Source organism: Bidens hawaiensis, unplaced genomic scaffold, assembly GCF_021521415.1.
Source record: "Bidens hawaiensis isolate Kalapana, Puna unplaced genomic scaffold, B.hawaiensis_p1.1 tig00015443_1, whole genome shotgun sequence".
NCBI lineage: Eukaryota > Viridiplantae > Streptophyta > Magnoliopsida > Asterales > Asteraceae > Bidens > Bidens hawaiensis.
The window spans coordinates 412,724-434,481 of record NW_027492375.1 but is presented as its reverse complement, the minus strand read 5'-3'; the positions used below and the strand labels follow the sequence as shown (position 1 = coordinate 434,481).

The following is a 21,758-nucleotide window of genomic DNA, read 5'->3' as shown; positions in this document are numbered from 1 at the left end:
CCACGTTTCTGTACCGGTTTGGATGACACAAATTTCCTTGTGCGGGACTGATGGTGCTTCGAGGAGTTCAATGCGGATGTCCTTTCCCAAGTGGGTGAAGGCTAGTGATGCAAGCTTGCTTAACGCATCCGCAGATTTGTTTTCGCTGCGCTTGACGTGTATGACTTTACAATCACTAAAATCACGCATAAGGGTTTTTGCCTGGGCGAGGTACAGGGCCATGGTGTCATTCACAGCCGTGTATGTTCCATTTATTTGGTTGGCCACCAGCATGGAATCCACGTGGGCTTCTAAGTTTTTCACTCCCATCTTACGCGCAATTCTTAAACCGGCCAAGAATGCTTCATATTCGGCTTCGTTATTCGTACTTGGAAAGTCCAGCCGAATAGCGTAAGTATATTCTTGGCCTGCTGGGTTGGTTAATTTTAACCCTGCGCCTGAACCCTCGTTATTGGCTGCTCCATCAGTGTAGAGTCGCCAGACATCATTGACGTCCTGTGCTGTGGAGGGTTGAGCCTCCTCCTGGCACTCTTTTTCCCGCGAAACGGGGACTTCTGCAATAAAATCGGCCAAGACCTGGTCTTTTATGGCTGGTCTTGGTTTGTACTTAATTGCATATTCTCCCAATTCAATTGCCCATTTGGCTAGACGTCCCGATAATTCGGGTTTGCCTAGAACATTTGAGAGTTTGAAGTTGGTGAGAATGGTGATCGGGTGGCCCTGGAAATATCGTCTTAACCTGCGTGAAGCGTGTATAAGTGCTAAGACCAATTTTTCGAGGGTAGAGTACCGGGTTTCTACGTCTGTTAGTATACGGCTAACATAATAGATTGGCATCTGGATGCCCTTTCGTTCTACTAGCAAGACTGCCCCGGTTGCTCTATCTGTTGCGGAAAGGTATAGGAATAACTCCTCTCCCGCTTGCGGTGCTGTAAGCGTTGGGAGTTCGATCAGGCGTGACCGAATCTCCTGAAAAGCTGCTTCCGCTTCTGGTGTCCAGCGGAAGTGCGTTTTCTTCAAGCAGTTTCTCAGTGTTGACACGAAAGGAAACGACTTATCCGCATGGTTTGCCAAGAAGCGATTAAGTGCGACTAGTCGCCCATTCAGTGTCTGAGCCTGTTTGATGGTGGTAGGTGATTCCATTTTAACAATGGCTTCGACCTTTTCAGGGTTCGCTCTAAAGCCATCTTTAGTAACAATGACTCCCAAGAACTTCCCTTCTTCCATCCCAAATGAACACTTGCTCGGGTTGAGCTTCATGTTTATCTTTCGGAGCGTGTTGAAAGTTTCTTCAATGTCTTTCAACATCGCCTCAGGCTCGAGGCTTTTGATGACCAAATCATCCATATAGACTTCCAAGTTTCTCCCGATTTGGGCATGAAACTCTTTGTCCATTAGTCGTTGGTACGTGGACCCTGCATTCTTAAGTCCGAATGGCATCATTTTATAACAAAATGTACCATCGGGCGTCCGAAATGCGGTTTTGTCCTGGTCATCAATGGCCATGTGGATTTGGTGGTACCCCTTATACGCATCCAAGAAGCATTTAAGGCGAAATGGCGCCAACGAATCCACTTTGAGATCAATTTCTGGTAACGGATAACAATCTTTGGGGCATGCTTTGTTCAAATCTTTGAAATCTATGCACATGCGCCATTGTTTGTCATTCTTCGGTACCATTACGGGATTTGCAACCCATGTTTGATATCTACTAACGCGTACGATGCCTGCGTCAAGGAGTTCCTTGACTTGGGTTTTACACGCGTTAGTTTGTTCAGGCCCCATTACCCTGCGCTTTTGTACGATTGGCGTAACAGCCAGATCGCATTTGAGCTTATGCTCCGCCTTACTTCGGGGTACCCCAGTCATGTCAGCTGGTGTCCACGCAAAGATGTCAGCGTTTTTCTGCAGTAAGCGCTTGAGTAAGGTGCGGGTGGGATCAACAATTGTTGGTCCAATGGTAACGGCCTGGTCGGGGTATTTGCCATTGAAGGCCCATTTTTCCGGTTCAGTGACGGTTGGTTTAGCCTTCTTCGGTTTGGGTTTAGATGAGACAGATGCAATGCATACCTGGGGAATGCCAGAGATCATTGCTACACCCTCAGCTGTTGGCCATCCCATCATGCCGTGGACTGAAGATACCACGGCGTTGAATCTTGCCATCCCATCTCTTCCGAATAGGATGTCGTATGTGTGGTGTGGCTTTTTCATTACGACAAAATCCACGTCTTCTGTGCGTGAATGATTCCCATCAGTAAGAGTAACGGGGAAAGATAGGATACCCAGGGGTGTTTCTGTACTGCCATCAAACCCTTCCATTGAAGCGTAGACCGTTTCCAAGCGTTCCTTGTCTTCATCATCCAGCTTATCAAAGAACTGCCTGTACATCACTGTCGACGAAGCGCCGTTGTCAGCAAGAGTGCGGGAGGTGATGTAGTGCCCCAGCTGGCTTCTGATGACGATGGGGCCTTCTTTGCTGGGGCCTCCTGGCACTCGCGGGAAGCGCACCTCAGCTTCCTTCCACGCGCATGGTTCTATCACCCGTCTTTTTCTTCCTCTGACCTTGCCATGAACCATGTTGATGCTGATGTCGACGGGCTTTCGTCCGTTACCTCTGTACCGGTTGTCATTCCTTCCTCCCTTCCTGATCGATGCCACGAGATGTGCAAGCCTTCCATCCTTAACAAATGTTTCAATAATATCCTTCAAGGATGTGCACTCTTCAGTACCATGACCCTTTGTCCCGTGGAAATCACAGGATTTGCTTTGATCCGCATTAGGTTTCTGCCGGATCGATGGGGCTTTGGGCCATGGCAATTTTTCCGTGGCAAATATCTCCGTGACGCTCTTTGTGAGTGGCGTCCACCGGTGTTTTCGATTTGAAGGGTGTGTGTTGTCCCTTCCGCCAACAAGAGGGCGAGAGCTGGATGAGGTGTCAAAGTTTACCCTTGACTGCCAAATACCTAGCCTCCTCTTTTTGTTCTGCCGGGCGATCCGGACATTGTTCTCTCTTGTCCTCTGCGTGTAGAGGTGCGTACTCTGGGGAAGGTCCCTTCCCAGTTGCTTTTCCGTCTCGGCAAAGCGCTTTGCTGCCGTCATGATGGCATCCCATGTGGATGGCATGCCATCCTTACCCGTCAACGTGCGGATAAGTTCTGGGTATTCGGCGCCTTGGATGAAGGCGGCGCGAACCAGATCCTCACTTATGTTGCCGAGACTAAGCTTTTTGGAGTTGAAGCGAGTGATGAAGTCTAGTAAAGATTCATCCTCCTCTCTCACGCAGTTGAGGATCGTCCACTGCTTTTCAGTGTACTTCCTCTGTTGGCTGAAGTGCTGGCTGAACTTGTTCTGAAAGTCCGCCCAGTCATATATGTGGTGGATTGGTAAGCGATCGAACCATGCCCTGGCTGCTCCGACCAGAGTCATCTGGAACATGTAGCACCACGTGGGTTCCGTCCAGTTGCTGACGGTAGCCCCCGCAATGAACCTGTTCAGATGGTCGTCTGGGTCGGATAGACCATCATAAGTGCCAATGTTTGACATTTGTTTGGCACTTCTCGGGGCGATTGCCTCCGCAATGTCTCTTGCGAATTTTGACCTTCCTGCATTTGTAGCAGTTGGTCTAAAGGTTTTGGAGAAGTCACGCGGGTTTCTCTCCGCGATTGGTTTAAAAGCTTCCCCAAAATTCCTTTTTAGTTGGACGTCCGTGTCCTTACGCTTCCCTTTCGCCTTATGGCGAGGGTTCGCGTCGGTATCAGACTCCAACTCGTCTTCTGAGTACTCGCAGTCACTGCTCATATTGAGGTGTTGGCGAGTACTGGTGAATTCGTCAGCCTGTTGAGCTGAACGCAAGCGTTCATCCAATTCGGCTTGGAATTCTCTTTGCCGTGCTTCGGCCCATGCCTTCACTTGATCTAGTGTTTGGCGAGGGACCTTCGTTCGTTTTTCCAGTTGGGTATCGGTGAACCCCAATGGAATATTTACTCCACTTGCCCCGGCTTGGGTAGTCGGGGTAGTGTTCGTGAGGATTGTATAACCGCCGGTGTTCCCCCCAGTTGCTGGGGTGGTTACCGGGGTTTCTTGATCAGTTACGGGCCTTTGGACCGGAGTAACGTTAACCATTTCTTCAGAAATTGTGAACTAAAATAGTTCTAGCTTTTATGCACGGATGGCGCCAATGAAGAAACACTAAGTGACCCGGTACAGATTATAGATAATCTGGGGGTTAAGTAATGTTTCCCACGAATGAGGTCTAGCTGAGAAGGCTGTTCTTCAGGAGACCTGCAAAACAAACACCGTAAGCTCGTCACTGAGAAGGGGGGGGGGTTCCTCCTTGTGACCACCCTCCGGCGTGAGAATCAGACTAGGTTGCTCTGAATATAAGTGTATATTAAGAGATTGCTAGATAACTGGATAGCAGATGATCTTACCATTCCAAGATGTTGGAGTATTTATAGCCGAAGGTAGGTTTTCTAGAAGGTACAGCCGGCTGAATAGTATTCCTGTTCAACCAACAGTAGATTACGCACAGGCCATACTGGTTGGTGGGTAGGTTACGGCCAACAGTAACAAAGTCGGCTGCACTATTCCACCAACTGTAGACTATGCACGTCCCACTTACGGTGGATTGTACGCAGGCCATGCTGGTTGGTGAATAGGTTACGGCCAACAGTAACACTATTCCACCAACTGTAGGCTGCGCATGCTCCATAGTAAGGGCTGGTGAGTAGGCAGCGGCTAATAGTGAAACAGTACTAGAGGGTGCTCCTCCTCGCACTGTTGTCTGTGAGCTGTCACCCTGTGATTGGCTCATGGGCTGTTCTGGTCAGATCGTCTGTCCTATCCATACCTTGGTAGGTATGGTACAAAAGATCTTTCAGACTCAGACTGGCTCATTTGGGCGGGATTGTTCCCGCCTTGCTCATTCCTTCACGTGACTGCTGAAGTAGCTAGTGTCTTGTGCGTGTAGCTCTGCTGTCTGCGGGTAGCCTTCCCTGATGGCTTGTATCCGCAACTGCGGGAACAGGCGGGGTACTTCACCATTGGGAGGCTTTCCCTGCGTGTACAGCTTGCGTACTGCGCGTAAGATTCTATGAGCATGGTGGGTCCTGCGGGAGCAGATGGCCTTTGCGCAGACGTACCTGTTCAAGGTGAGTCTTGCGGGACCAACTGGTCTCTGCTGGGACCTACCTCTTCATTTTGTAATAATGTTAATATTGTTTTGTCTTTATAATTTAAAACTTTCTTTTGAATCAAAGCTTGATTAAATTTATCAACTAAAATATGTTTTAACCGACTCAGGTCTAGAACCGACTGTATAACCGAGAAATAAAATAATTCATAAATGAAACCTATTAACTATAGAAAAAAAAATAAAGTATTCAGCAGCTAAAAGTTCATTGTAACCTAACACAAACCCAATTACCCGCCACTAATAACCTAACTCATCTCTAATTCAGATATAATAATGACTTTTTTTTTCTTTTTGAATATGGGTTATGGCAAATATTAATAAACTCATATAAACTCTTAACATTTGAGATTGAACCAACAATATAAAAATATAAATAAATTAAAGAAATAAGTAATAGGTTTGGTTCACATAGCACAGTCTATACTACAATTCTTGTTTTAAAATCAATATTACGTTGATAATCGTAACAGTTGTCTTTAATACATTTATTATATATACTTTACGAGAGACGGTTACACTTGAAATAATGTGTGCCGACGTATTATTCATTTTCTATATTTCTTAACATAATATTTATCACCAAATAACCTTTTTATGAGTGTAAATAAAAATCATACCTACCAAAATCTCATCAATTACATGGTTATTGACTCCTACAAAAGAGTCTCTAAATTTTAAAAGGGCAAACTAAGTGAGCGAAATCGAAAAAACCGATTCAAAATTAAGAAAATAAAACTAAAATAATGAAAGCAGGCAAAAAAATGAAGGCGTGGTTTTGTGTTTTTATAAATACCGAACTTTCGGATCGGTTACCATTTTGCATGTACCCAACTCTGAGAAAACTGAACTTATATTTACCTTTTATTTTAAATTTTAAGTAATTTAATATATTTTAGCCTCAATTAGTTATTAACTAACATAAAAGTTTACGTCCAACTTATAGGTGGGCAAATAAACCGGTTAACTGAACTGACCCGAAAACTAAAACGAAACCGAACTTGTTTGAAACCGATTATGTAGAAACCGGTGAACTGATTGAAACCGTAGGTACGGAACCGGTTTATAATTTTCTCCACAAAAACTGGTTAACCAAATCGGAACCGATTAAAACCCGAACCGAAACCGATTGTAACATGGTAAGAAACCGGTTTCAACCCGAACCGAAACCAATCGTAACCGATTTTGACTTTTGTTGACCAAACCAAACCGGTTTTAACCCAAACTGATTTTGAGTTTTAAACCGGTTTTTGCACCTCTAGTCCAACTTCATTACATTTGACCAATTTTTTTTCGACCTAAAATTTTCAAAGCAAATAACAAAACCGAACCTAAACCAAAAACCAAAAATATCAAAACCGAAATTTTCTAAAAAACTCAAAAACCAACATTTTAGTTTTTGGTTTGAATTAAACTTAAACCAACCCGACCCGACCCGAAACAAAAAAAAAATAACAGGGGTTGTTATGACCAAAAAGAAAAAAGTAGTTTGAAATGAATATGTATTTATGGCATGCTTCGTCAAAAACCAACGTGCAACAGTTCCTTCCTTCTTCTTCTTCTTCTCTCTCCTTCAACCTCCCAGATATCGAAATCAAAATCGGATTCAATCCTCAAGAATTTGTGCATCCTCATACATCCCTAGAAACCAAAACAACTGCAATCCATATTCCCATCTTAATCTCTATTTATTATTATTATTATTATTATTATTATAAAGTCTCTAACTTTAATTTTAATTCGTCTCCAAGAAACCTGAAATATTCATCAATGGACGGCATTTATTTAAAAACATTGGGTTTTATTAACATCAAGAAGCCTCCGATCACCGCCTCTCGTATAAACCCATCTCAAATCACCACCGCCGCCACCCGTATGACGCCGACAGCAACCTCAATTTCATCGGATCAACCTCGTAAGACACGAGGCCCATTTGGGTTTTCGTTTAAATTTCCTCTCATTTCGTTCTTCGTCGGTAATCGTAACGCGGTGGCCGTGGACGACGCCGTTTTGGTTGAAACGAGTGAGGAGATTAAAGAGGAAAGTGAAGGTAAGAAGAAAGATGAGAACTGGGTGTTGAAGATTCTTCATGTGAGATCTATTTGGAGTCAAAGGAAAGACGATACGATCGAGGTTAATAATAAGGATGAATTGGATCAACAAGATGAGGTTTATGAAGAGGAGTCTGATGTATGCAGGGTTGATGATGATGATGATGATACTGGAATCGAATTCGATAGGAGTTCGTTTTCGAGATTGCTTAGGAGGGTTAGTTTAGGTGAAGCAAGGTTGTATTCTCGAATGTCTTATTTGGGGAGCTTAGCTTATTCGATTCCGGAAATTAAGGTACTTGCTGTTTAAATCCGTTGTTGAAATTGATGCACATAAGGTGTTTGTTCAAATGCCTTTCGGTTTTAAGGTCTTGTGAAGATGTTTAGATTTAGGATGCTGAGCTGCTCGTGAGCTATTTGAGATCAGATTGATAAGAAGCTCGAATTGAAATGAGCTCGAGCCGAGCTTAGGCTTGTTTAAGAATTTTATCAAAATATATAAAGAAATAATTAAAAAATGTATATAAATTAATAAATAACAAGCGAGTCAAGCTCGAGCTTGAAACAACAACTCACAGGCCGAGTTCGAGTCTAGTCAAGCTCAGGCTCGGCTCAGCTCATTTATACCCCTGGTTTGGATCTAGACTTTTTTTATATGATTTTGTACGGATAAATTTGTTGATGATTACTTGCAATGTAGATTGGTACTTACTTTAGGTTAATATTCTACGATCTAGAAAGAATTGACATGATCTGCGCATTTTGAAACGATGGGTGATATTTATTGTGCATAAATTGTGTTCTTCATTGAAATTATGATCAAAATGAAATCTTGAAGCTGTTTAATCTCCTTTATGCAGCCTGGAAAACTTTTGAATCGATACAGACTCCGTTTGGTTACTTCTTCAATAGAAAAGAAAGCTCAGCTGGCTGCAAAAGCCGAAATAGAGAAGGAACAAGCGCGGGCTCAAGAACTAGAAGACAATATCCAAAACGAAGAAGACCAGACAATAAAATCTGGGAAGGAAATAGAACAAATCACAGAAACAGTTGAAAACGAGGGGGAGAAGGGGGTTAGGAATCTGATAAGTGCTTCCGCAGCGTATAATATTGCAGCCTCGGCCGCTTCTTATCTGCATGCTCAAACAAAGAGCATCAACCCTTTCAGATCTTCTGAAAACAACTGCGCAGAGGTTGCTTCGTTAATGGCAACTACCGACTCAGTGACTGCTGTGGTTGCTGCTAAAGAAGAAGTCAAACAGGCGGTTGCAGATGAATTAAAGTCATTGCATTCATCACCTTGTGAATGGTTTGTATGTGATGATGATGAAAGTACTAGATACTTTGTCATTCAAGGCTCTGAATCACTTGCATCATGGCAAGCTAATCTTCTTTTTGAGCCCATCGAGTTCGAGGGATTGGATGTGATTGTGCATAGGGGTATATATGAGGCTGCAAAGGGTATTTATGACCAAATGCTGCCCGATGTCCATGCACATTTTAAAAAATATGGTGATCAAGCGAAGTTTCGGTTCACTGGTCATTCACTTGGTGGAAGCTTATCACTGCTTGTAAATCTAATGTTGTTAATAAGAGGGCAAGTCCCACGCGCTTCATTACTTCCTGTTATAACATTTGGTTCACCATCAGTTATGTGTGGCGGGGATCGTTTGCTTCATAAACTCGGGTTACCAAAAAGTCATCTTCAAGCAATCACAATGCATCGTGACATTGTACCCCGAGCCTTTTCTTGCAAGTACCCGAGTCGTGTAGCTGAGCTTCTTAAAGCAGTAAATGGGAATTTCCGAAATCACCCCTGCCTTGATAGCCAGGTAGAAAAATGAGTACTTTCTTTCGGTTTGCCCTTGTACTATTATTATTATTCAAATAATTTGTAAAAAAATGTGTTTTTTGTGGCAGAGTTTGTTGTATGCTCCAATGGGGGAATTCTTGATTCTGCAGCCCGATGCAAAAGTTTCACCGAGCCATGATCTGCTTCCGTCGGGTAGTGGTCTGTATGTTTTGACCTCATCAGTATCAGACGAGAAACAAATAAGAGCTGCACAGAGTGTGTTCTTGAACACACCACACCCGTTAGAGATGTTGAGTGACCGGTCCGCGTATGGTTCAGGGGGTGCTATCCAGAGGGACCATGACATGACATCATACGTGAAGTCAGTTCAGAGTGTGATCCGTCAAGAGCTGAACCGTGTAAGGAAAGGTAGACGGGAACAGAGGCGACAGGCTTGGTGGCCCCTGGTTGTGCTACGTGGCAATAACAGGGGTCGTATTGGTCAAAGTCAAGGTCTAGGCGAGGTGCAGTTCACGAGAGTGTTCCGGACGGGGAGCGAGTCTTTGAAAAGGTTTGTAAGGCTGGTTGCATCTGATCATATGGATTTGCTTGTGATACTGTTGCTTCCTGCAAGATTGTTGTTTGTGGAGGCATGTAACGTGATTCGGTCCGTTTGAAAACGTTCTTTATTGTTTCATATGGTTTTATGTTGCTATAATGTTGTGCATTATAGAAATTAATTATCAATATGTTTGTTTGTTTGTTTGGTTGGTTGGTTAAGAGGAAAGTAGTATATGACTATTGACTAGTATAATAAACTGAGTTAGGATAGGTGGGATTAAGGGGACAAAATAGAGGTCATGGTCCAGACCCTTGGTGTTGCCAAGTGGGATGTATTTGCAATGTGTGTGTAGGACCAAGCATAAGGGAAGGTTCATAGAATATTGCTGGAGTCAAAAGGACATGAACAAGCATTTAAGACCCACATTAGGGTGGTGGCCTGGTGGGTGTGGGCTTGGCAAGAGTAACGGTATGGTGGAGCGGCAAGGTGGTACCCGCGGGAACAACGCTCCGCCACCCACCGGGTGAATGAATGGTGTGGTTATGCGGAACTGTTACGTTAACGTACAAGCAAACCAACTCAATGCATGTCGCGATAGTATATTTTATTTTAAAAAACGGTGGGATGTGCTTGATTTGGAGATGGTTTAGAGAGAATAAAAAGAGAACTGGTTTAGTATAATGTTTTAATTGTGCTTATATGTTTAGCTAGTTTCCAACCAACCAATGAGTTAAGGCATTTAAAAACTTCATTTTAAGAATGAGGGTTTTCTCCTTGAGGGTGAATCACTAGCTCGTCGACGATCCAAATGGTAGTTCAAGCAAAAAAAGTTAGTTTTCAACCATTTTCTATATGTAATGAAAACCTTTTCTTTTGTCTTGATTGATATTATTCGGTTCCAGTTCCTTCACGATACCTCTCGATTGTAACAACTAACACCACCAGTAGACCTATATTTGACAAATTGGCCCATAAGAATGTACATCTTCAGTTGTTTTTCGCAATGAAACACTTTGTTGTCTAATGCTATTTATTTTTTCATTACGAGTTCTTCGATTACACTAACAAATAATCCTTAGAATAACTTGCACTAACTTCTTTTTTAACCTGCTACCAGACACATAATCACGATAGTTCATAATATTCCTAACCGGAACACATAAATATGAAAATCTGGAGACGTCAAAGCGCTTGATTTTTTGTGGGGTTTAAATATAGATTGATAGATTGGTTAAGATTGTGGAAATTTGATTTTATGTAGTTTTTCATGTTGTCTTTGTGTTGCTGCTCTTTGGGTTGTGAGGCTAGTGCATGGGTGTTGTTGGCGTTCGTTTTTTTTTTGTTGGTTGTTTAGAAAACTTCATAGTTCGAAAAAAAAAAAAACTAATAATAGCCCAAATTGAATTAGAGAATTAACACGACATAAGCAAATGATTTACCGTCTCCAAATTATACACCATTGACTAACAGTAGCCCCAATTAAACTAGAACAACTCTCGTCGGAGTTTGGTGACTCATCCCATCTCAGCGACGAGTCACCCTTATGTTAACATTAGTTTATACGTGAACCAATATTAATTAACATGTGAATTATATAGTATAGTTTAAGTTGGATGTCGATGCCGTAGTTGGTTTTTAAGAATATTTTATTTGATTTCTTTTTTGGTTTAAAATATGTTTAATTAGAAAAAAATTAATTAAAATGTTTCTTATGTTTATTTTACGAATTTACCTTTTGGGTTTAGTTCGGTATCGAAATGAACCTAATCGATACAGTCTAAACTTGCGTCGACTAGCTGCTGCAATGCCCGGGTTTCACCGATTTTTGTTTTAAGCATGTCCATTTTCAGATTTTTTTCGGTTTAGCTCCGATACCGAAACAAATCTAATCGATACAGTCGTACTACAACACAGCGGCCGAGTTTTACCAATATTTGGATATTATCATGTCGCCGCAACGCGACAGGTTCTACATAGTCAACATAATTACATGATAAATTTAACCAAGCTTTTAAATAATGTGATTCGAGTACCCCAACCGGTTTTTTTATTAATTTATGCACCTTGTTAAGTTACGGGTTGGGCCGACTTTAACAACGTCCTGGATAAACATGACCTAATACCAAGAAAATAAATATGACGTGGAGGATCTTGCACACACACGTGTCACTCCATACTCACATTTTCAATTTTGACTCAGCGGCGGGATCTCCAAACAAAATTTTTATTTTCCCTCGCTTTATTCAAAATGGAAATAATAATAATCGGGTGAAATACCTTTTCTACCCCTCGCCGTCATTCTCCTACTTCCCCAAGAAGCTTTGCATATCACTCAAAAACTGCAACTCATTCATTTATTTTTATAATCATAATCCTTTCGTTGAGAATGTACGGATCAAGGATGCATAATAATCATCATCATCAAAGCTCACCACCTCAACTCTTCCGTGATATCCGCTTCGTTCTTCTCGGGTTCGACCCGATCCAAAACTCTCAGGTTTCAACTTTTTTACTTTTATTTATTTATTTATTTCCGCATATTAATTGGATGGATCCATTGGCATATTGTTGGTGATTCATGAATGACCTAAGTTGACAAGTTAATTTAGTTTCTTAATTGTAATAGGATTAGTGTAGTCAGGGTTTTAGATTTATAACTATGGGCCTTTGGTTGTGTTATCAATACAGAATTATTGTTGTAGAAATCGCTAAGCGCTAGTTGGCCGGCGGGGTAGAGACTAATGATTGATCGAATTAATAGGGGTTAATCAGATTGGAATATATATGTGAATGCTCAAATATACATACATATATATATACACGCACATATATAGATGTATATACATATATAGATGTGCATATAGTTGTAGGATCAAATACATTTTATTCTTAACATGAAAACAATGAGAACCAATTTGTTGTTATTATTAGGTTTGTTTTTATAACTGTTTGCTGTTATTTTTTGTTTGTATTTGCTGGTTTTCGATTATGAGATGTTATAAGTATTTGTTGATTTAGGGGGTGTTTGGGATTCCGTATTTTACCTCCTTATAACTTTTCATTAAGTTAATAATTTACAAAAGTGTAACTTATGGAACTTTTCCTCTCACAATATAAGCAACCCCAAATACCTTAATACCTTGTTACTTTTCAAAAGGTTAATAAGTTATAAGTTGGTGAAAATAAGCAATCCCAAACACCCCTTTACATTTTGTTGATATTGTTAGGTTGTTATTATTTTGTTGCTGATTTTGATTTTGTTGTTGTTATTATTAGGTTTTTTTCTTTGTTATTATAAAACATTGCTTTTGTATTGTTTCCTACGTTCTCAATTTTTGTAGATTGGTATTGTATCCTACGTTCTCATGTTAAGATTATTTTGTACATGAACCTTCCCCTATACACACACACACACCAAAGTTTATATTTGAATTTTTCACTTTTTACCGATTTTGACGAAATAGCGATTAATTAACCAATAGTCGGCAGGGTATTAATTGGGGATTAATCGGCCTAGGTGAGATTTTTACAACCATGGTAACGAGTTTTTGAGTTAATTTCTCTTTGCAATATTAAAGTGTGTATCGATTCCGTGCCTTGACATATAATTGGATGATATGTTTTGCCAATCAGTTTTGCGCAAATTGTTGGTCGTTGGTGATGATTTATTTACAGTTCACTCATATTTTAAGTTGTATCTGAGACTGCTTTGAAAAAATTGTGACCTAAGATTGACGCTTACTACTTTTTGTTCTAATAATTTTACAGGTATCTCGGAAGCTTGTTCAGGGCGGTGGGGTTGATGTTGGTCGATATGATCAGAATTGTACTCATGTTATTGTTGATAAGCTTGTCTATGTAAGTTGTTACTAATCCTAATTCTTGTGTCAGCGTTTTTGATTCCTTAATTTGTACTTCAATTATATTGTATGCATTTGTGTTTGGTTTTTGCAGGATGATCCCCTATGCGTTGCTGCTAGACAAGATGGAAAGATATTGGTCTCTAGCCTATGGGTTGATCACAGTTTTGATGTCGGGGCACCGGTGGATACAACCTCGGTCTGTACCCAAATTCGATTTTTGTTTATTGCTCTTTGGTTATGTTATGAATCTAGTCAGGACTGTTACTGGTTGTAACTACATTTGTTGGTATCATTGTTTAAATTGTTTTTGTGTTTTTATCAGGTAATGTACACACCCGTTAGAGATTTGAACGGAATTCCGGGTGCAAGGTCGTTAATTATATGTTTGACAGGATATCAACGTGAAGATCGGGAGGACATTATGGTTAGTCTATTTCCAATCTGTTCTTCTCACTGGAAACTTTAGGATGGTGGATTTATATTATCTGAAAGTTTTGTTGTATTATATATTTCAGACCATGGTTGAATTGATGGGTGCCAAAGTTTCGAAACCGCTGATAGCAAACAAGGTTACTCATCTTATATGCTACAAATTTGAAGGTGTGTTGTATTCTTTCGGTTGACTTCAAATATATGAGTATGTTCTTTTGGTAATCTTCTGAATGAAGGATGACACTTTACTTGGTTGATGAACTATAAACCTAATATTTCTTTGAATGTTTATTTTCACACATCCATTGTGTATGAGTAATTGAGCATTGGGTTGTTATGCATTTAGAGCACCAGTTTATGCAATTTTCATATCATGTATCCTGTTTAGATAATTTTTTTTCTTCAATTTAACAGGAGAAAAGTATCTGCTTGCAAAGAAAATGAAGAGAATAAAGCTTATAAACCACCGATGGTTGGAAGACTGGTACTGATCTTGTTCGCCTACTCTCTATGTTTTATAGGCTGGCTATCCATTAAACCATGTTTTAACTTTCAACTTATGATTTATTTACCACTCACTCCTATTTTAAGTTGTTATAAAGTGTAAACCTCCTTACTTTATTCTCCTTTTCATTTTTCTTTTTCAGTTTAAAGGCTTGGAAGATTGTACCTGAAGAAGATTATTGTAAGAGGTAAGACTATACAGACTTGCTCTTATACATGTATGGCATATAAAAATATGCCTTTATTGTTTATAGTTATTGATTCAAATTTCATTTATTTTCACTACAGTGGTTATGAGTTGGAGATGGAGGCTGAAGCCAAAGATTCTGAAGATGAACCAGAAGGCGTTACTACAAGACACAATGAGGGAAAAGTAGCAAGCCCTCATCATTCTCTTTTATCAAAGCAGGAGATCCCAAATACCATCTCGAATACTAGTACCTCTAACTTGTTTAGTAATGCCCAAGAAACAGTGTCAGTTACTATGAAAACCAAATCCGGCCAATCCCCTAATCCTCATGAGATTAAAGACAAGCACCAGGATACTGAAAATGTTGCTAGCTATTTTACCTCTTTGCCTTGTGAGAAGACCATAAGCCGTTCACCAGCACAAAACAACCTCATTTCTGCCTCCATATCAGCCAACATTTCTGCCTCCATATCAGCCAACAAGTCTCCTCAAAATGAAGCAAGAAGTTACTCTTTCAAAGATCCAATTAGAACCACACCTTCAAAAATAGGCATGAAGAGCAATACCAGCAGTGCTAAAAGACTGAATAAGCTTAATTTCAGTGATGCCTTTAATATGTCTTCTTCTTTGGTACAAAAAACGACTCCTTACAACAGTCCTGCTTTCCGCCCAGAAGATGAGCAAAATGATGTATCTTCTAATAAGAAGTTGGATATTTCTGGTGGCAGTTTTAAACCACAACAGATAAGTCAAAATAATGATGTGGAAAGTCCATTTCGAGAGGTGAAAAAAGATCCCCCAATTGAAAAGAGTCCTGCTCGTACCCCTTCTTCGAATATATATGGAAGGAAGTCCTTAAGCTCCAAGGGTAAAAATGTAATTTCTGACGTGCCCATCTCCAGAACCTCCACTTCAGAGATTGAAGACCTGATTGCAGTACAAAGACCACAGAAAGAATATAATGAAACCAGCTTATCTACAAAATCTAATAACAAAGATGTGGATATGTCAGAGAACGCGATGCATTCTCCTTCTGCAGTTAGTTCTGATCTTCAGAAATCTACTCTGAATTCGGAGATCAATGAACAAAGTGCTGGATCAAATTCAAAACCTGTCAGAAAGAAGTCAATTAGCAAGAAGTTGTCGGGTTCCAAACTTAATAAAAAGAATACTTTGAATCAAAAAGGTTCAATCTTTTTGAAAAACACTGATCCAGGGACTGATGATGAGAATCTATTCAAGTATCAACAGTCTGAAAAAGTTTCTCCTGTGGCCAAATCTGGGACAGAAATGGAAACAGGGGTTATTAGGGGCATGCAAGTTGATAATATGTCTGAGAACAAGGCTTTATGCATGGATGATGAAACCGAGCCCCCAGACGATAAAGATGAGGCAAGCAAAGAGAAAAATGAAGATGGTGTCCTGGAAAATACTGTTAATGCATTGATGGAAGAGAAAGCAGAAGGGAATGTAGATAGCGAGGATCTTACGGGTGAAATCCCTCTGATTAGAAAAGGTAAGAAACTCACTCCTCTTTCTAGGAAAGAGGTAACTGATAAGAAGTCTGATAAAAAGAATGAACTTGTGATTGACAATGATTTCGAGAAACAAGAAATTAGGGAAGAAGCAACTCCAAATCGGGCTAAGAGAGCCAGGAAAAATGTACATGAGTTGGAGAAATCAATGGAAGTGAAGAGAGTAGGTGTTTGCAATGATCTTGAGCATAATAAGGATGTGAATGCTGACATGGATATAGAGAATGTTGTAAACAAGAAGGAAACTATTAGAAATAAGCGTTCACTGGGTAAAGCTATAATAGACGCGAGCAAGAGATATGGAACTGATTTGGAAAAATCCGTGGAAGTGAAGAAATCAGGTGTTTGTAATGGCCTTGAACGTAATGCTGGTGAAAAGGGTGATGATGTGAATGCTGACATGGATATAGAGAATGCGGTGAACGAGAAGGAAACTACTAGAAATAAACGTTCACCGAGTAAAGCTAAGAAAGATGTAGGCAAAAGAAATGAAACTGATTTGGAAAAATCTGTGGAAGTGAAGAAACCAGTTGTTTATAATGATCCTGAACACAATAGTGGTGAAAAGGGTGATGATGTGGACATGGATATAGAGAGTGCTGTGAACAAGAGAGAAACTAACAAAAACAAACGTTCGCTGAGTAAAACTAAGAAAGATGTAAGCAAGAGAATTGGAACTGATTTGGAAAAATCAGTGGAAGTAAAGAAATCAGGTGTTAGTAATGATCATGAGCACAGTAATGATGAAAAGGGTGATGACGTGGATGCTGATATGGGTGAAGAGAACGTTGTGACCAAGAAGGAAACTAATAGAAATAAACGTTCAGGGAGTAAAGCTAAGAAAGGTGCTAGCAAGAGAAATGGAACTGATTTGGAAAAATCAGTGGAAGTGAAGAAATCAGATGTCAGTAATGTTCCTGAGCATAATAATGATGAAAAGGGTGATGATGTGGATGCTGACATGGAAAATCAGAATGCTGTGAACAAGAATGAAACTAAGAGAAATAAACGTCCACCGAGTAAAACTAAGAAAGACGTGACCAAGAGAATTGCAACTGATTTGGAAAAGTCTGTGGAAGTAGAGAGAACAGAAGCTGTTGGTAATGATCCTGAGCATACCAATGAAAAAAAGGATGATGATGTGGATGCTGACATGGATTTAGAGAATGCTGTGAACGAGAAGGAAACTAAGAGAAATAAACGTCCTCTGAGTAAAACTAAGAAAGACACGAGCAAAAGAAAAGTATCTGATTTGGAAAAATCAGTGGATGTAAAGGATAATGATGGAGCTGACAAGGATGCTGATGTGGATACAGAGAATGTTCTGAACACGAAGGAAACCAAGAGCAATAAACGTCCACTGAGTAGAACTCAGAAAGATGCCTCCAAGGCTGTTAACAAGAAGGGAAAGCCAACATCTAATCAGGTGGTTGAAACATGTGATGTGGAAGAAGCACAAAAGGAGAATGTTCAGATTCATGTTAATGATCAAAGTAATGGTAAGAAACATGCATTTAAACCTGCTAAAGAAGATCTCGAAAAGAATGCTGATAAGGCCAATTTAGATATTTTAAAAGATGAACCTATGTGGTTTATATTAACTGGACATCGGTTGCAAAGAAAGGAGTTCCAGCAGATAATTAAGCGACTGAAAGGAAGAGTATGCAGAGTTACTCATAATTGGTCTTATCAGGCAACTCATTTCATTGTCCCTGATCCCATACGGAGAACCGAAAAGTTCTTTGCTGCTGCTGCTTCTGGAAGGTATAAGTCTTTTGACTTTCTTGTCAATGCACTCTTATGCAAATTTCTTTAACTTGGATAAAACAGGGCAAACTCTAGGAATAAGAATCGAACTTTATACTGATTTTTTAGTAATCATTGATCATTAAGGCTTAATATGCTAATCAACTTATATTTTATATTTGACTGTTGCAATGAAACCTGAAGGTAATCTTTTTGCTGGTTTAAGAAAATTGTTGCTCCACAGTTCACATCTTATTTGTAGGGGTGTCAATTGTCTCGGGATGATGGTTAACAGGTCAACACTCATGACGCATGTTTAATTAAGCACACCAATTTCTTTCTTTTGTTTTTTTCACATAAGCATTTTATATTGCACATGTGGTAGCTGACATGGCATGGGAATTAGTTCCCCATCAGCTATTTGCATTTAAAATCAGTTGCAATTAAGGTTAATTTGTAAAATTGTTTATAAAGTTTTGTCTATTTCATTCAGTTTGCCCCATAAAAACATCGTGTGCAGTTTTGCATGTGTTTTGCTTATTACCGTGTCATACACTTAACTTATATTTCAGAAACTAGAACTTAAATGTTTCAAACTGCAGGTGGATTTTGAAGACTGATTACTTATCTGCAAGTAACCAGGCAGGTAAATTTGTAGCAGAGGAGCCTTATGAATGGCACAAAAATGGCCTAAGTGAAGATGGTCAAATTAACTTAGAAGCACCAAGAAAATGGCGCCTCATGAAAGAAAAAACCGGCCATGGTGCATTTTACGGGATGAAAATAGTCATATACGGGGAATGCATTGTCCCACCGTTGGTATAATAACATTATTCAACACCTTTACTTAAGATAACATACCAACATTTTTAAGTTTTCACATGTTTTATTCCTGATTTTAATATTTCAGGATACTCTTAAACGGGTAGTGAAGGCTGGGGACGGGACCATACTGGCAACATCCCCACCATACACCCGCTTCTTAAACTCCGGTATCGACTTTGCTGTTGTCAGCCCTGGGATGCCACATGTCGACATGTGGGTGCAGGAATTCTTAAAACACGAGATACCATGTGTGTTTGCTGATTACCTTGTGGAATATGTATGTAAGCCTGGATATCCTCTTGAAAAACATGTTCAGTATGGTACAAATGCTTGGGCGGAGAGGTCGTATAACAGCTTACAGAACCGGTATCTAACTGATACTTCTGAGCCTGGAACTCCAGAAAGTAATGATGTGGCATGTGAGGTGTGTGGGTCACGAGACAGAGGCGAAGAAATGTTGATATGTGGGGATGAAGGTGGTTCAATCGGGTGTGGTGTCGGCACGCATATTAATTGTTGTGATCCATCACTTGACAGTGTTCCTGAGGAGGATTGGTTTTGTAGCAAGTGTAGCAAGAATAACAGCAAGAATAAAAAGGGTGGCAAAAACAAAGGCAAGTAACAACACTATGGTGTGAATTTGTACATATTTAATGATCTTTTAATGTTTATTTGGATTCCAAGTTAAATATGAATTTAGCATCATTTATAAGTCCAAAGGAGACTAACTATTGGACCATATTTGCTTTGGTTAATGGGCTTTGAAATGTTAATGAGGATTGATTTTGATTGTGTATTTAGATTAGGCCCATGAATCAAGTCTGTTTTCCTGTTTGGGCATTCCAGATTCTGGTTATATTTTATTATTATGGGTTAAGTTAAACGTATGCTACGGAAAAACACAAATTACTAGAGAATAGAAATGCACCATTTATATTATTAGTTTCACAAATTTAAAAATCATAACTGGAATTGCTGTTGTATCTCACTATTTAAAAAATCAAGAATACGAATACGAGATTTGTAGAGTTCTCTACGATTTTTTTATTAAGAAAACGACAAATAAGAAAAACTTAATAATACTTAACACATTGAACCTAGGGTATACATAAACCCACGGGTTCTAATCCTAACCTTTTTTAAATACATAATTTGAAACTAAATACAGTTAGGATTAAAGATAAGACTAATTTATCTATAATAATAAACTAATTATTATTATTATATTAAACATTTTTCAAGATTCTAGAAGTTTTCAATCTAAAGGATAATTTATAACTTTGTCACTTATAACTTGTGACTTAAATAAGTCATAAGGAGGTAAATAAGGAATCCTAAACATCCTCTTAATGTTACTGATCTAGTAGTATTTAATCTTCTATAAGGGTAAAGAGTCATATTTTTATTTTATTTATTTATAAGTTTCATAAAATTATATTTTGCTTTTTATACTACAAAATTTCCACGTCCTAAAATGGTTTATAGATTATAACAACAAAACCAACAGCCTTTATTTCGCCTATTAGTTTGAAATAATATATTCTAAGCAACTGATTCTATTATTAAAAACTATATTTAAAAAGGCCCTGAAAAAACTATTTTGAAAGAAAATTTTTAGCTTGTTTAAGGTGTGAACACGAAATTTGAAAATTAAATTACTAATTAAATCAGTCAGTTGTTATCAGGCAACGGGACAAAAATGTAAATAAATAACGATAAAAACATCTTGCAAATCAGATTCGGTATATAAGTAATTTAAAATGGATGTGTTGTAAAGAAGTATTAAAATTAAAAAATAGGAAAATAAAAAAAGATATTGATTGGGCCACATGGGTAGGCCTGACATCATCATATCTGGCCACGACTTCTCCTCTTTCCAATGTTCCCAACATTCAAACATCACGTGCTCTTTCTTTCTACTTACACTTTCAGTCCCTCTACTTTCAAGTTATTATCATAGTTTACAAGTAATTTCTAATTGCCTAATATTGATCATATAAATTTTATTAAATCATGATATGTTATTGAATTTAATGTGAACAATAGTATAGCCAACTGAATTACTAGAATATAATGAGCACTTAAATAAAGTAATATACTGGGAGTAGATCGAATTTATAAAAAAACTCTATTTATATATAAAGTCGAATAGAGAAAAGAAAATACATGTAATAGCTTATAACAAGGTTTTTCTAATTATTAGACTTATTATTGTCGAGCTACAACAATTATGCCGATTAATACAAGTAACTTAAAGCATTATTGAAATGAATTTCAAACGGAAAAGAAATTTTGTTGATAAATGATTCACAAATTATTAACTATTACTTATCATATTTTGCTCTATAATCTGGCTTGCTATTGTTAACATTTATTACTTTATCATATTTTGCTTTATATGGTTTTCCAACTCAATTTTCATATCTCATCAAATGCGACTAAGACTTTGGGCATATTAGCATGTCTATTCCATCTTAGCGTCTGTCCGTCCAACGTCTAGATAAAAGATTGCGTATGTGTATTATTGAAATTGTCCTTTCCGGTAGTATCGTTGTCGTTTTTGCAGCTTTTGTTGTTGCCGGATATATGCAGTATGATTCAGGGACTAGCCCTATCGAATCATCCAAAATTGTTTACAAAGCAATTACTAAATCAAAATTACTATATTAAAGCCATAAACGTATTTAGATTGCATATACTTAGAATAAAAGCTATTTTAAAAAATGACTTGTGATTCTTAAATTTATAAGCTGATATAATTTATTTTGTAAAAAGATACTTCGTTAAGTTTTGACCAATTTAAATTTACTTGTTTGTGATGTTTTGTTTACTAAATACTAACTCAAATTAACATTAACTTATGAGCTTGTAAGTTATTTTATTATTTTTAAAAATTATACATAAAATAATAACTATCAAATTTAATTTAGAATACAAGTAAAAAAGAAAAGAAACTGGATACCCACGTGAGCAACCTCGCAAAATTCCCTTTTCTTCTGTCACAAGCAATATTAAAATGCTTTCCAATGGAGAAGTATCATATGCTCATCCCCTTTTTTCTTCTTTA

General features: G+C 38.7%; 2 protein-coding genes across 2 annotated transcripts; both read left to right on the top strand.

Annotated features, from left to right (window-relative positions):
- Positions 1-6,955: 6,955 nt before the first annotated feature.
- On the top strand, positions 6,956-9,846 carry LOC143549103 (phospholipase A1 PLIP2, chloroplastic-like). Its single transcript, XM_077040096.1, has 3 exons — positions 6,956-7,537; positions 8,103-9,074; positions 9,163-9,846. Exons 1-3 carry the CDS (start codon positions 6,962-6,964, stop codon positions 9,709-9,711), a joined length of 2,097 nt encoding a protein of 698 aa, XP_076896211.1. The 5' UTR covers positions 6,956-6,961; the 3' UTR covers positions 9,712-9,846.
- Positions 9,847-11,990: 2,144 nt separating this feature from the next.
- LOC143549116 (BRCT domain-containing protein At4g02110-like) lies at positions 11,991-19,313 on the top strand. Its single transcript, XM_077040105.1, has 10 exons — positions 11,991-12,093; positions 13,365-13,454; positions 13,551-13,655; positions 13,782-13,883; positions 13,975-14,059; positions 14,306-14,375; positions 14,539-14,583; positions 14,684-17,884; positions 18,469-18,685; positions 18,777-19,313. The coding sequence occupies exons 1-10, from the start codon at positions 11,998-12,000 to the stop codon at positions 19,311-19,313; spliced, it is 4,548 nt and encodes a 1,515-aa protein (XP_076896220.1). The 5' UTR covers positions 11,991-11,997.
- The last annotated feature ends 2,445 nt before the right edge of the window (positions 19,314-21,758 follow it).

Coding starts and splice junctions, on each gene's coding strand:
- LOC143549103 (XM_077040096.1), top strand. CDS start 6,962: ATGGACGGCATTTATTTAAAAACATTGGGTTTTATTAACATCAAGAAG. Junction 7,538..8,102: donor ATTCGATTCCGGAAATTAAG/GTACTTGCTGTT, acceptor TCCTTTATGCAG/CCTGGAAAACTTTTGAATCG. Junction 9,075..9,162: donor ACCCCTGCCTTGATAGCCAG/GTAGAAAAATGA, acceptor TTTTTGTGGCAG/AGTTTGTTGTATGCTCCAAT.
- LOC143549116 (XM_077040105.1), top strand. CDS start 11,998: ATGCATAATAATCATCATCATCAAAGCTCACCACCTCAACTCTTCCGT. Junction 12,094..13,364: donor ACCCGATCCAAAACTCTCAG/GTTTCAACTTTT, acceptor ATAATTTTACAG/GTATCTCGGAAGCTTGTTCA. Junction 14,584..14,683: donor GAAGAAGATTATTGTAAGAG/GTAAGACTATAC, acceptor TTTTCACTACAG/TGGTTATGAGTTGGAGATGG.